Raw genomic sequence first — 15,998 nt, 5'->3', positions numbered from 1 at the left:
TTTCACTAGGATAAGGCATATTTGACGACATTTATTATCTGTTCTCCGGGAGATGCTCGGAGAGCAGACACATCAGGCCACTTTGGGGAGTGAGGCTGGGTTTCTATGTCATTAGGCCACGCCCCCGTCAAGGCAAACTGCCACAAATTGTGAGAGTGAGAGGAGGGGGCGGGGCTTAATGAATCAGTTTCACGTCATTTAGCCCCTCCCCCCAATAGGAGCCGCAATTCCTGGCAATAATCTCCCCATCCTTCATACTTGAGTAGGAAGTGGGTGAGATGCGGGAGATCCAGATACTCTTCCTTGGGAGCTGGGACACCCCCGAAAATCGTGAGCCTCCTGCAACTTCCGGGAGAGTAGGTGAGTATGGGATAAGGACTGATTTGAATGTCTATATATATTCTCTGTATCAAGGCTTGGAGACAGATAAATTGGAGAAACCCAAAGCAACCAATCAGCTTCCAAATGTACTAATTTCTAAGAATGTGCTAGATAACTGACAGAAGCTGATTGGTTGCTTTGGGTAACTTCTCCACTTTATCTCTCTCCAAGGCTTTGATACATCTCCCCTTTATCTCTCCAATATTTTAATAAATCTTCCCCTATGTCCAAAACCCTAATGATTACCATAACATGGGGCCTAATATAGATATGTACGCTAATGTAATCGCAGCTGCGATCACTGTGCAAGAATATGTCAATGTGGCAGACGCTGGGATATGTATTGAGACACCCACCAAGTCCATTACAAATCCAAGCAACTGCGCACACATACGCCGTCGCAGATCATGTGATAGTCGGCCATCTGAATAGCCCTACAGTCATGCAAAATGGCCACCTGAACTGAGACATCGGAATCACTTTAGCTGCATATGTATCCGCAGTCGTAGGCTGGGACATGCCCCGAAAATGGTTGAGACATGTCCGTGTTTTTGCCGACACTCCCCGTAACCGCCTCCAAATGGTCCCTGAATGCCAATCACTTTGCAAAATAATCCTCACTGCAAGCGGTACCACTATGGTTACTTGCCGCATGCACAGTGTGACTGTGACACAAATGCGCAGTCGGCTAAACTGTAAATGTCGGCATTGCGCACAAATCTGAATCAGGCCCGCTTACTCTAACGCTAACCCTCCTGGTAATGTTGACATTATAACAATGTTGACCTGTTGGTTTGCACACAATTCCGATGGTGGGTGGACTGCGCATGCGCTGGAGCTGCAGTGCACATGGGCTGCGATGCAGTCACAGTGTTGGGGAAGCCGCAGCCTGATTGACAAGCTGTAGCCATTTGGGGGCAGAGAGGCTGTTTGTTTCAGAATGGGGGTGTGTAGATCCTGTTTTATGGGCATGGCGAAGCTTCTGGCATTCTGATTAAACTTAGGTTTATTCAGATGGCTGCCCAAATGTGATCCGATGCTGCGTCTTTGAACGTAGCCGTTGTATCTGTGATGCCTTCAGACGTCTCCTGCACATACCTGCAGACTTTAAAAATCTGCTCTCCGCGAGAAGCACGAAGAGGAGATGCATTTGGCCACTATGGGGCCTGAGGCCTGGTTCCTATGTCATTAGGCCACGCCTCCATTAGGCAAGCAAATGGCAAGACCGCAAGGAGGAGGCGGGCTAAATGATGCATTTTCACTTAATTTTGTCCCGCCCCCTCCATATGAAGCGCTATTTCCTGGCAATTTTCTCCCCATCCAAACCACTTCACTAGGAAGTGGGTGGGATGCGGGAGATCCTGACACTCCGCTGTGAGATCCGACCAGGACCCCAACCACATCATTAGGCATCTCAAACCAATTGCCACCCCTCTGTGAAGTTTTAATCCAAATCAATCCAGTGGTAGGCCCAGAACAGGCTCCCCGGGTCAAAGTTCTGCCCAGTGTACACCAATGGGAGGTCCGACTGGGACCTTAACCCCCCTAGCATGTCTACTGGGATCCGATGTTACCACTCTGTGAAGTTTTCGCCAAATCCATCCAGTGGAAGGCCCAGAACAGAATCGCCTGGTCAAAGTTCTGCCCAGGGTACGCCAACGGGAGGTCCAACTGGAATCCTAACCCCCCTAAAACCTGGCCAGAATCCAACTGGACTACCTCGCGTTAGTTTCATCCCAATCGGTGCAGGGGTGCCCGAATGCATAACCAGACATACAAACAAACAGACCAATGAATTTTATATATATATAAGATTACAGGAATGGACTCAGGGTCTGATTCAGAGCCGGACGCTATTTGCGCTCGCTCGTACAGAAAAAGGGGTTGGCTATTCAAATTAACCGTTCGCTCTTTGCGGTCTGTTGACGCCTCTATGTCTGAACGAGCGAACAAAACTTGCGGTCGTAATTTTGGAAAAAATGCCCCCTGGCCGCTCGCATCATACGTCATGTCCGCTATTTATTAGATTAATCAAGTACATCGAACGGCGTCTGAACTGCTCGCTCTTCTTGTGGTTGGTTTTTCCTACCGCAATCTTGCGAGCAGTCCTGACTATAAAATAACCAAGTGACCTGGTCGATGACGCTGCTGTATTAATTATGCACACCCTTAAAACGCCCGTTTTGACCTTTAGCCTAATCTCCACTCCCCGTTTTCAAGCACCTTCCCCTGTTACCACCCACAAACACCTCCTCCTGTCACTCAAATTAGCAGGCATTCGCTATTTAGTGGGCACACGATTTTCAGCCGCACTGACTGGTTCGCGCATGCGTATTACAATCTGTATGCATGCGCAGATGTGCGAACATCGCTCGGAACGAACGAGCGGCCGCTTACGAGCGGCTCTGAATGAAGCCCCCACTTTCCTCTGCAAAGGAAAATAACATAACACAATATAGATAGACTTGCAAATATAAAATAAGTATTTTGTAAATTTTAAAGATTCATATATGCCAATTTGTGTGAAAGATGTTATGTGCGGTACACTTACAGCAGCGCTTCGCAAACTCTGTCCTCAAGGCACCCTGGCCTAATAGTCCAGGTTTTAAGGATATCCATACTTGTGCACAGATGGTGCAGTATAATCAAACAGACTAATGTACTAATTAAGGCCCTGATTCAGAGCCGGACGCTCTGACCAGAGCGCTCGCTCTGAATCAGGGCCCTCCTCCATTAAAATGGAGCGTCCTCCTGGACGCTCGTATAGCTGTGGGTCACCACCCACAGCATATACGAGCGTCCAACAAGATGGTCGCGATGGTCTTGACCATCGCGACCATCGGACTTGCGAGTGAAACCCTGTGGTCGGGTTTCTCAACCACAAGCCCTGGAGTGATTTGGGCTCTATCAGAGCCAAAATCACTCCCACTGACATCACTAGTGATGTCAGTGGGGCCGGCTTGAGACGGTAGGCGTTCCCATGGGAACGCCTTCGTCTGGCAGGCACGCCCCCGGCACGACTACCAAAGGGGGCGTGCTGTCAATCAACATCGACAGCACGCCCCCTTTGGTGCGAGACCCGGAGCAATGGAAAGTCCTTCGCTCGCCGGGTCTCGCGCATGCGCACAACGGAGCTCCCTCCGTCGTGCGCATGCGCAGTGGGGACCATCGACCCACTTGCGAGCATACTGCCGCTCGCGAGTGGGTCTGAATGACCCCCTTATTCACCTGTGCTTGTGCATGGATATCTTTGAAACCTGGACTGTTAGGGTGCCTTGAGGACAGAGTTTGGGGACCACTGACTTACAGTATAACACAGTAGTTATGATATTATATATATATGCTATGTGCCAATATGCAGAAATTATTGGTGAATGGTACCTGTGATAACCTTGTGTTGTACATCACAGCTACTAAAATGTGCAAACATTTTTAATTGTAACATTTCCCAGCCACCCTATTAATAAACAGGAATAATAACACTGCACAACAATGAAAATGTTTCCGATGTGAAAATAGTTACTTCTAATTGATTTCAGCATGCAAAGAATGAATATGACATTTAAAACTCTCAGTTAGCTCTGAGGCCCTGATTCAGAGCCGGACGCTCTGACAGAGCGCTCGCTCTGAATCAGGGCCGGGCTTTGTTTTTTTCAGAACGGCCTCCTGGCCGCTCGCATAGCTGTGGGTGACCACCCACAGCTATAGCGAGCAGCTATGATGATGGTCGCGATGGTCAAGGACCATCGCGACCATCGGGCTTGCGATGAGACCCTTGTGGTAGGGTCTTGTTGCCGCAAGCCCCAGAGTGCTTTCGGCTCTAACAGAGCCGAAAGCACTCCCACTGACATCACTTGTGATGTCAGTGGGGCCGGCCCCAGACGGTAGGTGTTCCCATGGGAACGCCTCCGTCTGGGCAGCCACGCCCCTGCACCGCCCACCAAAAGGGGCGTGCTGTCACTCAACATCGACAGCACGCCCCCTTTGGAACGAGACCCGGAGCGACAGATTGCCCGTCGCTATCCGGGTCTCGTGCTTGCGCACGACGCAGCCGGCTCCGTCGTGCGCATGCGCACTGGGCTACCTGATTCAGACCCACTGGCATAGCGCTCGCGATTGGGTCTGAATGAGGCCCTGAGTTCCGAGATATAGCCCACTTATGATGATGTAGGGGTATTCCTAGTGAAGTGGGCAGAATGGAGAGAATCTTACCAGCAATCTGCGTTCCATGCAGAGGGGGCGGGACCTAATGACCCAATTAAATGAATCAGTTATTTGTCCCCTCCCGTATTCAAAAAAATGTGATTCACGGGATTACCCACACAAGATAACTGTGGTGCACTGAGTGACAAGTATAGTGAGCGATTCTACCAAGACATTTCAGCAATGGAACAAAGATATCAGGGTAGGTGATCACTACTGTGGGACAGTGACAAGAGATGCCCCAGAAGAGGAGTACAAGCGACAAGCAAAGACACAGCACCCCCATAAATAAGCCACTATATTACATAGTACTTTCCTATGCTGTATGTTTGTTTCATATTCTGTATGTTTGTTTCGTATGCTGTATGTTTGTTTCGTTTTGTGTTCTTATTTGTGATTGATTGAATTAAAACAACTGTTATTTATTTTCTATCAAGAAATATCAGATTATTTAAAAATAGCTTTTCACTATGACTATGAGGGGTATTCAATATGGAACGTAAACTTCGCTGTCGCAGTTTACGCTGCATATCGGAGATTTTGCTGGGATTAAGTATCGGGCGCGCGCCCGCTTTATCCCCGTATTCAATATGAAAACTACGAAGACGTGACCCGGCGAAGTAGGATCAGCGAAAAAAAACGAAGTTTACCTGGAATAAATTGTAGGACCACCCTAAAGCTGTAAAAACATGGGGGATCACTATGGGTACCCCTGTTTTAGCATGCAAATGAGTCAGGGATTTAAATAGCTGCGCCAGGTGTTTTTTTCCCGACATTGAAGAAGTGATGCAGAAGAGCACTTAGGTTATTTTTTTCTTTTTTTTAAGTGGTCCCATCAAATTTGGGGTACATGAAAATGGGTTCTAGCATATTTTGATGTCCCTAAAGTAATTTTTTTAAGATTCGGCTACTATGCACCTGCCGCTAATAATCTATTCTAGAATACACCTGCCGCATACATGCAGAATAGCCCTGAACCTATTTCCCTAGTTTGAAACAATTTTTTCCCATTTTTTTTTTTCACCCCAATTTTTAAATTAATTTTTTGGGGTGTCCCTATTTTTTTTTAAAACTTTTTTTGACATAGTTATTTTTAAAATGTCATTCCCAGGGGTGCAGGCTATTTTTTTTTAAGCCTGCACCCCTAAACCCCAATTCTGCACTTTTTTTCGCCACCTATTCAGTGGTGAAAACTTATCCCCATCTTTTCGAACCTGCGAAAAGTCTTTGAAATTGAATACGGTGTAAAAGCAAAACCTGCGATAATGACATCATCGGTGCGAAAACATCGCAAAAATTTAGTTTAGTTTTCGCTTCATATTGAAGACCCCTGTATATTACTAATGTACATACAGTATAGTGCAAGTAGTGTAGCTCAAAAAATACAGCTAGTAAAAACATTCTGAAATCATTTTAGTGTTTCTTGACCTTAAATTAGTAATGTATGACTATTTTTACAAAGGAAACAAATGAAAAGTATTAATTTGTTGTACAGTGTAATCTGTGTGCAGAATAATATGCCGATATATTCTGTTAAACATTAATAAAGTAAAAAAAATAAATAAGTGCAATTAAAACGTCCAAATATATGGAGCGGGAATTCACAGCATTTCAAAATGATACTACAGCTACGTGTTTACTTACATCCACGGACATGAAAGAGGAAGGATAACACAGAAATGATGACAAGATGCTTCATTCTTAATGATCTCTTTGTGCTTTGTGAACAGAGACTCTTATTTCATATATATACTATTGAATAAGTGATGCGGTTTCACTTCTGAGAAATATAATCTCATATGTGGTTTGTCACTCAGGTGGCCTGCCTGTCTCGTCACACTTCAAGTGAATTTATTACTAAACAATCTGACTCGTCACACTTCTAGGAAAAAAGGTACTAGCATGATGTACATTGCCCTCCCAGGGCTAAACGTTTACATGTCCTTATTAAATGAACGTGCTACTGTATGTAAACTAGCCCATGACATTAGATAGGTATTTCAGTTGTAGTATTTTGTATTTTTATGGCCGTAAAAAAAACAACAAACAAGGTATTTTTTTTGCCGCAGTTTTGGTGAGCTTACTGTATATAGACTTTGCAGGCAGATATAGAATTGGCAGGACCACTGGTAGTCTAATACCCCTTTTACACCGGAGCTAAAACCCGGGTTATTGCAGGGTTAACCCGGGCAGCTCCTTGGTGTAAAAGGGGTGAGGGTTGGATCGCCGGGTCGTGTGACCCGGCAATCCAACCCAGGTAAATAGCAGGGTTTAACACGGGCGTGGCCCTTGAAACCCTGCTGTGTGTACGGCGCACACCGGGTCTTGATGACCTGCAGTGCGCTGCAAGCCTGCCGATTGGTCCGGCTTCAGTGTCGCTTGGAGATGACGTCATCTCCAAGCGTCCACTTTCACGCCGGAAAATCCGGGTCAATGCAGACCCGACTGTGGTGTGATTGCCACCGACTCGGGAATATCCCGAGTCGGCGCCGGCTAAATTCTGGGTCTGATCCGGATAGGAACCCTGGACCTCATTCAGAGCCGGACGCAATCAGCCGTTCGCCCGCAGTAGGTACGACCGTCCAAATGTCAAACCAAGCGCTCGCACGTGTGGTCGCTCGTAACGAGTCTTCCGCCCAATATTTCCCCAACCCCTCCTCTAGCTAACGAGCGTCCGAAATAGCGAGCGCACTACTCGTTTTTTGATGAAGTGTTCACTCGCACAAGTACGACCGGAAGTAGGCCTGTCATTTGTCGATTGCCTTGTTTCTCGTTCGTCAAACATCCGTGAATCGATTGGTGCCAATCATTACCTTAATTTACTTAATTGTTGGTCGAATGTTTTCAATCTTGTTTCTTTTTTGAATGTCAATAAACTTTATTGTTTGTTTTGTGTTCATTTTGGTCCGTAGAATCCGTCCGCTTTTAACGGCAAACTTGTTTTTTTTAAATCCAAAGGCTGTTTGTTTGGTTTTTTAATAGCTTTTATTTTGGTTTATAATTTAGAAATTGTTTTATTTCCGGCTTGTTGCTAACGCATCCAAATGCAGCAAGCCAATCCTAAATCACAATATATTTTTAGGGGTTGTTCACATGACTCACACATTAACCAATAGAATTGTTCATGTTATTTATGAAAGTACATTAGCCAATCAAAATTTAGGGGTCCCTGTAATAAAACTGATTTGTGCAAAAAAAAAAACATTGCCATCATGAGAGCCAGTGCTTCTACACAGCGTGAGCTGCTGGTGCTCACTGAAGTACTGGATCGGCGTATAACGGACATGCCGCCCCCCGTCACCAACCTACTCAAGCGACGGGCGTACGCGGAGGTGCGGCGCAGGCTGCGGGCATTGGGATTTCGGAGGACCATCGGCCAATTGGAGCGCCGGTGGTCTGATTTACGCCGCTGGTCCCCACACCTGCTTGCGCATCTTCAGATGAGGGTCCGTCGGCGTAAGTGGATATTTGAATGTTTATATAATTATGACAATCTGTTTTTACTTTTTGCATTAATGCGTGTGCATGTGTGCAGTATGCGTTTTTTTCGGGCTAAATGAGACCTTGTTAATGTTGTTTAATTTTCATTATTATTTTCTTTTGGGTTAATGTTTTACATTTTAAATGTTTTTTGGAATACATATTTGCTAATATTACAAAAAGCCTGCCCGACCCCTCTCCACAACTCCCACCATCTCCTCCCCTGCCCACTCCTCCCAAATTTCTCCACCCTCCCCTGACCTGGACATCCTTATTTCCCCTCCCTCTCCTGCTCCCCAAATCCAAATAACCCCTCCCTCCCCTGTCCTACCCATCCACATTCCCACACCCTCCCCTGATGCACCCACTCCTGATTCCACTCCCTCCTCTTTATCCCCACCGGAAATTTCCCCACCTTGTTCGGTGGTATACTGGCCCACTTCTTCAGAGGAAGAGGATCTGGGCCAACCTGGCCCTAAAGCTGCAGGTATTTTGTGTTTCATGTTTGCAATTAATTAAGGGCAGTCCAATTTTTTTTTGGGGGGGTTAAAGCATAATTTTTTTTGGGGGGTGCTAATTTATGTAAAATTTTGTCCAAAATGTAATCTTTAAAAAAAAATTTTTTTAGGGATTTTTATTTTTTTGAGTTTGTTTAACTAAATTTTTGCCAAAGTTATTCATGTTTCATTACAAAATAAACTTTACAATAACCACATATGCCAGAGCCAAATACAAGTTTCATTGTGCTTTTTAACATTTGTTGTCTAAAATCAATATACAAATTGTGTATTATTTAAGATGCCAAAGTGATTGTTCAACCCACTATTCTCATGTTCATGTTTTTTTAAGCTGCTTTTTTGTGCCAATTGGTAATTTAGGCAAATTCATGTTACCACTATATTTGTGCTCAAAAATTAGCATGGTATGTTAACTATTTTTATTTGTAAATCATACTGTTTTTCTTTTATGTTTTATCAAAAAAATTCACATTTAATTAAAACACATATTTGTTTTTCAACAGACCCAAGGAGGCGGGATCATGAGATTTTGGCCCATATTATGGAGATGAGGGGCCATTTGGTCCAGCTGCTGGTGTCAATGGACCATTTAATAGTATTTTTGCGCCATTAATATTTTGTTTTTTTTGTTTTTGTTAATAAAATGTGTTTATTTAAACAAATCTAATTTATTGACTCAAACATTAGCTCACAAGGTCAATCAATGTGTTTGTTTGTTTTTTTTTTATTTGGGTTTTTTTGAATTTGCATATGAAAATGCAAAGTATGTGCCAAACTAAATTTTTTGATTAATTATTCTTTAAAAATTTAAAAAAAAAGAGTGGTTTCCAAGAATTTAAAGACATATTTTGTCATTCAACTAATTGGGACAATTGACATTAACTCCATAATGTTTCGCTAGAATACCCTTATGTAGTTATTTAATTTCTTAAAAATTATCAATGCAACTCCCAAAATAGGAAAATAAAGAGGATAAAAGGTTGGGCAAACTATGCAAACATGTTGTTAATTGTTATTTTGATAAAAAATAAATAAATACATAACCAAAATAAAAACACGTGGAAATTAATTTAAAAGGTACTGTCCATTTGCTGGTTTTTCATGTTAAAAAAAACTATTAAATATCAAAATTGTTTAATACACATCTCACAATCCAAAAAATATACACACAAATTGTTGAAAATCAATATCAAGAACTGGTTGAAGATGGTGCATGCCAACATGTTGTCCCAAATCAGGTAAGAAACACATTTGTCCAGGTGTTCATTTGTGACTCATTTTTGTCACAGGCGAGCAATTTCAGGAAGTAAGCAGGTTGTTGTTTGGATAAAAAAAAAATTAAAGTTCGAAACATAGGATAGTTAACACATAATTTACCTTATTCCCAAGGTCAACTAATGAAAATAAAAGGAAAATCAAATACCTGAAAAAACGAGTAACTACGTCATCACGTATGGAACCCCCAGACACTCTCCTTGGACCAACCTCAGGGGAGGCATCCTCTGGCTGCATTACAACACCACTCTTTATGGTGATGTTATGGAAAATCCCACACACGACCACAATTTTGGAAACCATAGCCGGCAAATACATAAGGTCACCACCAGAGCGTTGGAGGCATCTAAATCGGCCTTTAAAAAGGCCGATAAAGCGCTCCACCACCTGCCTGGTGGCAGTAAGTGCGGTATTAAATTGACTTTGTGGCCCTGGTGTAGGGACCAAATAAGGAGTAAGCAGCCAGGGCGTGCAAGGGTAACCACTGTCTCCTGCAATTAAAAAAATTAGGTAAAAAAAAAAGGGAACGTCAAGACATTAAGGGTCCAACTTACCCAGAAGCCACGCATCACCAGCTTGTAGGTTGTTTAATTTCTGCCAAAGCCCTGATTGCCGGATGACAAAAGAATCATGTGCACTTCCTGGTAACTTGGCATTCAGGGACAGGATCTGGAGGGAGGCATCACATACCATCCATTACATTCATTGAATGAAAATGTTTACGGTTCCTAAATATAACCTCCAGCACTGCTGGAGGCTGAAGTGGTATGTGAGTGCCATCCACAACCCCTATGATGTGTGGGAAGCCTGCAATTTCAAAAAAATTTTGCTTCACCACACTAAGGGAACCCATATCCAATGGCATATTAATAAAATGATGGAGGTGCTTAAATAACGCATCCATCACGCCCCTCAGGATCCGGGAAAAGGAGGACTGTGAAATTCCTGCCACTATTCCAACTGTGGTCTGGAAGGATCCTGAGGCACAAAAATGTAACACCGACATAAACTGTGTTAGTGGTGGTATTGCTGTTGGATTGGTAATTTGCCTTTCAAGATCACTCTCTATTAATGAAAGAGTGTCTAGGATAATTTTTGGTGGTAGGCGGTAACGCCTTAACACCTCATCATCAGGCATTCCAAAAAGGGTGACACATGTTCGAAATATCTGGGGCCTTGCACGCCTACGAGGCCTACACCTAGGAGGATGTCCCGGTTGGACGGGGTCTGTGACCATTGCCAAAATAATTCGGCCAACATCATTCTGAAATGTTAAGCAATGAAGTTAAGATTTAGATTTTTGCGAACATTAAAAAATACTTATCTTTTCTGCATAAAAAGGCGAATCTTACAGGGTTGGGCAGTGACATCTTGTAGTAAACCTACGAATTTGTTATTTAGAAGAAAAGAACACTCAAAATTGGACATTAAATTACAGACTCATGCAAAAAGAGCCAGAATGCATACACTACCCATAAGATGTTTAATTAAAAACACAACTTTGACAAAAATGGGACTGTCCGCTTAACAGTGACTTTTGCAAAATACTACGCCACATTTAACCTTAACGCCAAAACCACACACATAGGATCGCAAAATACTATGCCACATTTAACCTTAACGCCAAAACCACACACATAAGATCGCAAAATACTACACCACATTTAACCTTAACGCCAAAACCACACACATAAGATCGCAAAATACTACGCCACATTTAACCTTAACGCCAAAACCACACACATAACATCGCAAAATACTACGCCACAATTTTTTAGAAAATTTTGATATAAAAAAAACCATGGCTAATCTGTCAGGTTTTTAGGCACAACACTGCACAGCGTTACCGCTAAAAATAAACTCTCAAATTTTTTAAAATACAATTTTATAAGGATACCAAAATACACTTACCACATAGATGTAGACACCCACAGTTTTCAAATCCAAAAGAGCAAAATAACAATTTCAAAGAACTAAATGAAAGTAAAGGAAACACGTATTAAAATTTTGTTAATTCGAAAATAAAAACATGTAAAATCTAAATAAAGTATATTATTAATCCGCAACATTTCCAATATATAACAAAATGTAAACAATAATTAAAAAAAAAAATACATACCTAACAAAATGCAAAAAAAAAATCGCAATGAACACTCGAAACTCGACGCACAAGACCACGACCACAACTTCAAATCCTACTCCAAATCCAACTCCAACTCCAAATCTGACTCCAACCTCTAAACAACCCACCCCGAAAACAGGCCAGAAAAAAGCCTTAAATAGCCTAAACTTCCCGCACAAATCAATGACGCCCAATAGGTGCGCTCAAAGCATGATGCGGCCGCGTAATGCACACGCATGTATAAAAAGGACACGAGATCACTAAATCGGTCTGCTTTCATCATTTTCGAACAAATGACCACTGAGGAGCAGCCAAACCCAATTCCTGAAGCGAACAGTAAGTATTTCAAAAATTGAATGTCAAAAAACATTGCAAAATTTTTTATGATTAAAATTTTTAATAAATTTTAAAGCCATGGAGACAGATAATGAGGAAATTGCGGGTCCCAGCAACCAGCCCAGGCAAAAGAAAAAATGACAACCACAATTCACAAGAAAGGAGATGGAGGTGTTGGTGCAAAAGTGCATGGATAACTTGGCCCATGCACCAAGAAATATGGGTGCAACACAGAGATGGAAACTGTGGGAGGACATAGCCAGTGCTGTCAATGGGGTTGGTGACTTTGTCCGTTCAACCAAAGAGGTCAAACGCCGGTACGTAAATGCTCTCACCTAATTCCCAAAATGTGGATGAACATTTAAAATCTAAAATAACTTTTTTTACCAACAGATGTAGTGACTTCAAATATCGGCTAAAGCAAAAGTTGGCTGATAGGGCTAGGCATGCAGGGGGGACAGGTGGTGAGCCAACCCCTGTGTCACTGGAGCTTACCGATTTGGAGGAGCTGGCACAGGGGTGTGTGCAGGAAGAGGAGGTGTTTGGCGTGTCCAACATTGACACAGACTTGCCAGACTTTGCGGCTCCACATGTTCCCGCAGGTAATTTAGATAAAACTGGTTAAATAGTTTTTTTTGGAAAACTGAAAAATGAAATAATATTTGTATGATCTCTCTTTTTCACACAGGCACAGAAGAGGACGAGTCTGCTCCAGAACTGAGGTTTGGCCGCAGTAGATCTGCTGGCTCCGCAGGGGAGGAAGCAGTATTTCCGGCTGGGGACCCTGTGGTGGACAGTCCAGGGCCTTCCCCCTCGCAGGCAGTGGCCCTTCTCTCAGATCTCAATGAGAAAACAGATAAAAACACAGAGATTCTGATGAGGATGGACGCCAATCTGCTACGGGTGGCGGACGCCCTGGAGGAAAACGCTGCAGCCAATGTCAGAATAGCTAATGCCCTGGAGCAGCTCCTCCGCCTGTGCATGTTGGAGCCGGCCTCCCTTCCTGCCGGAACATCAGGGCCCTCCACCTCTGGCGCAACATCAGCCATCCCTCCAAATGTACCTAGCCCTATGCCTAGACCAGAGGAAACACCAGCTACCTCTGGCCAGGCAAGGCGTACGACCAGATGGACAAAGTCATGCTCCCTCCAACATCAAGCCAAGCGGGGGAGAAGGCGTTGACAGCACTGGCTAATTCCCCCAAATTCCATCTCTGTGTTTGCCCCATATTTTTGCACCACAAACCTCCCTCTCCTTTCTTGTGAATTGTTTTTTTGTTTTCATTACTTTATTTTTGGGCTCTTTCAAAAAAAAAAATGGCTGAAAAAAAAGCTACATTTATAAAAAATTGTGAAAATTTAATTTTTAATAAAAAAAAAAACTTTAAAAAAAAATGTGTGTCAAATTCATTATCAACTGGGTAGAAGGGACTGGAACAAACATACTTAAATACATAACAAAGGTCATATACTTTAAAAAATGTTTAAAATAAAAAAACATCAGGTAACAGGTAAGTAAACAATAACACAAGCAAAGCAATTAGTAGCTGATTGTCTTTCTGTATTGTAACCAAAATGGTATCCAATTTTTTATTTAAAAAAAAAAGGTGTTGGGCTTTTTAAAAACCAAATAAATCTGACAACAACATGAGTACGCAATATAGCAAAAACATCAAGCATTTTTACCTTTATCGACACATTTATTTTGAGATTGCTGTGATTTCAAAACACAAACAAATAGGAACACAACATGCGTTCCAAATTTAGCTAATAAATCATGGCCATTGCAAATCACCTTCTCGCAAGTGAACCAATTATTAGGTGATTGGTGTTGTGCCTTGTAAAGGAGAATAGCAAAACATCGATTCGCTAAGGGAGCTACGAAGAGACCATCGTCTTTGCAAGAGCCAATACCCTACCACAAGCTGAACGAGCAGTCATAATGGAAACTGGATCACACAGTGACGTATCCAAAAGACCGTCCAAATTGGATGCCCAAAAAACGGCTGGACACGCCTGCGTTTTCTCATCTCCACCCCCGTTACCACCCATAAACGGAACATTCTGTCAATCAAATTACATAGGTCACTTCCTGTTCGCTGTGTATACGAGCGAATGAAAAATGACCGCAATGATCCGGCCGCACATGCGCAATGATACCCGGACGCATGCGTGGTTTAAAACAATCGAATGTGTACGAGCGAACGGCTGATTGCGTCCGGCTCTGAATCAGGCCCCCTGTTCCAACTCCTGGTCAGACCCGGAATTTTAGTGGAAAAGGGGTATAAGATGGATGCAGATGAAACCAGTGGCGGATTTTACCTAGGGGCTGCGGGGCTGCAGCCCTCCCAGTAAAATCCTCCACTTCAGTGAGCCAGTGCAGTTCGTGACGGCACTGGTTACACTGTGACTGGAGGTGGCTTCCCATTGGTAGCGCCACCTGACAGTCACGTTCAGGACAGGCAGCCCCAGGGGAGTAGTCTCCTCCCCCTGGGACTGCCAGTCCAGGCTGCAATCAGCAAAGAGTGGCATCCAGTGAATGCCCTACACGGCTTCTCTGGGCTGCAGTGAATGCAGCCCCCAGAAGTCTGTGTCATGCGCATGCGTGGTGCCACCACTGCTCATGCGCCGGTCTGGCTAACTGCCAGATCTATTGCACAGGTGCCGGGCCCCGGACAGGCTACGGCCAGACCAGCAGCAGCAGTAACTATGGAGACAGTTTTCTCTGCACCTGACACATATCCAAAAAAGACTGCGAAGGGTAACAAGTTGCAGACATACCCAAGTCCTTCCCATTCTCCAGCCCGCGATAGAAACGGGTTTCTACGCCTAAAAGATCTTGGAAATTCCCAGGGGCTTGAGGAGAGGATGGAATGGGGTCAATGGTCCAGAGAAGAAGGTTTGGTAAGTGTGGTCCAGTTTTCAAAAGCTTAGACTGGGGATTGCTATTCCCATCAGGCTGTACAGTTTGGGTCATTACTGTGGACTGTTTACTCTGCAGTGTGCTCACACCAGTTTGAGAACATCCAGGAAACAGTGAGAGGCTTTGGCCAGCACAATTGCCAGACTTAAATGTCATCAACCACTCTGGGCGGTTTCAGAGAGTAGGGTGAGAAGCAGGTGCCTGATCCATCATCGCTCAAACAACGTGAAGTTATCCATGAAGAGTGGTACAACACTCCACTACACTCCACTACATACTATAGAGAACGTACTGTACAGGAATCTATTCAAAATATCTTCCAACCCGACATCTCCGCTCTGCACAAGATCTGCGTCTCTCATCCCCGCGCATTACTTGTTCCCATGCACGGTTACAGGACTTTTTTCGGGCTGCACCCACCCTGTGGAATGCCCTCCCATGCACAATAAGACTTTCCACTAGTTTCCAAACATTCAAGCATTCTCTGAAAACTCACCTCTTCAGACAAGCTCATCAGATACCAGGACCACCCACCTAACCTTTTATAGCTTCCCTATATAACTCCCTTCTTATAGTAAACGCCTATCACATCTTCTCTTTCTTCAATTTAACATCCTCCTAACCCTAGGCCAACTTTCCAGTGTGATTTATACAACCCACCAAGAACATCTGCAATCGGGCTGGACCAATTTGCAATATGTAGCACCTATCCTTGTGTATCAACACCTATTTCCCTATAGATTGTAAGCTTGCGAGCAGGG

The 15,998-nt window shown here is 43.6% G+C and overlaps 1 protein-coding gene across 1 annotated transcript in view; it reads right to left on the bottom strand.

Annotated features, from left to right (window-relative positions):
* Nucleotides 1-10,160, bottom strand: part of LOC148527164 (granzyme A-like) — a 30,682-nt gene extending 20,522 nt beyond the window's left edge. The window contains exons 1-2 of the mRNA XM_088469454.1: nucleotides 10,068-10,160; nucleotides 9,960-9,976 (exon numbers count right to left, since the gene is read on the bottom strand). Coding sequence (XP_088325580.1) covers nucleotides 9,960-9,976; nucleotides 10,068-10,160 — 110 coding nt within the window. The remainder of the gene's footprint in view (nucleotides 1-9,959; nucleotides 9,977-10,067) is intronic.
* Nucleotides 10,161-15,998: the final 5,838 nt, after the last annotated feature.

The sequence above is a fragment of the Taudactylus pleione genome, unplaced genomic scaffold (assembly GCF_031769625.1).
Source record: "Taudactylus pleione unplaced genomic scaffold, aTauple2 ptg000092l, whole genome shotgun sequence".
NCBI lineage: Eukaryota > Metazoa > Chordata > Amphibia > Anura > Myobatrachidae > Taudactylus > Taudactylus pleione.
Note: the sequence above shows the minus strand (reverse complement) of the source record. Positions and strands in the feature narration are given on the sequence as shown.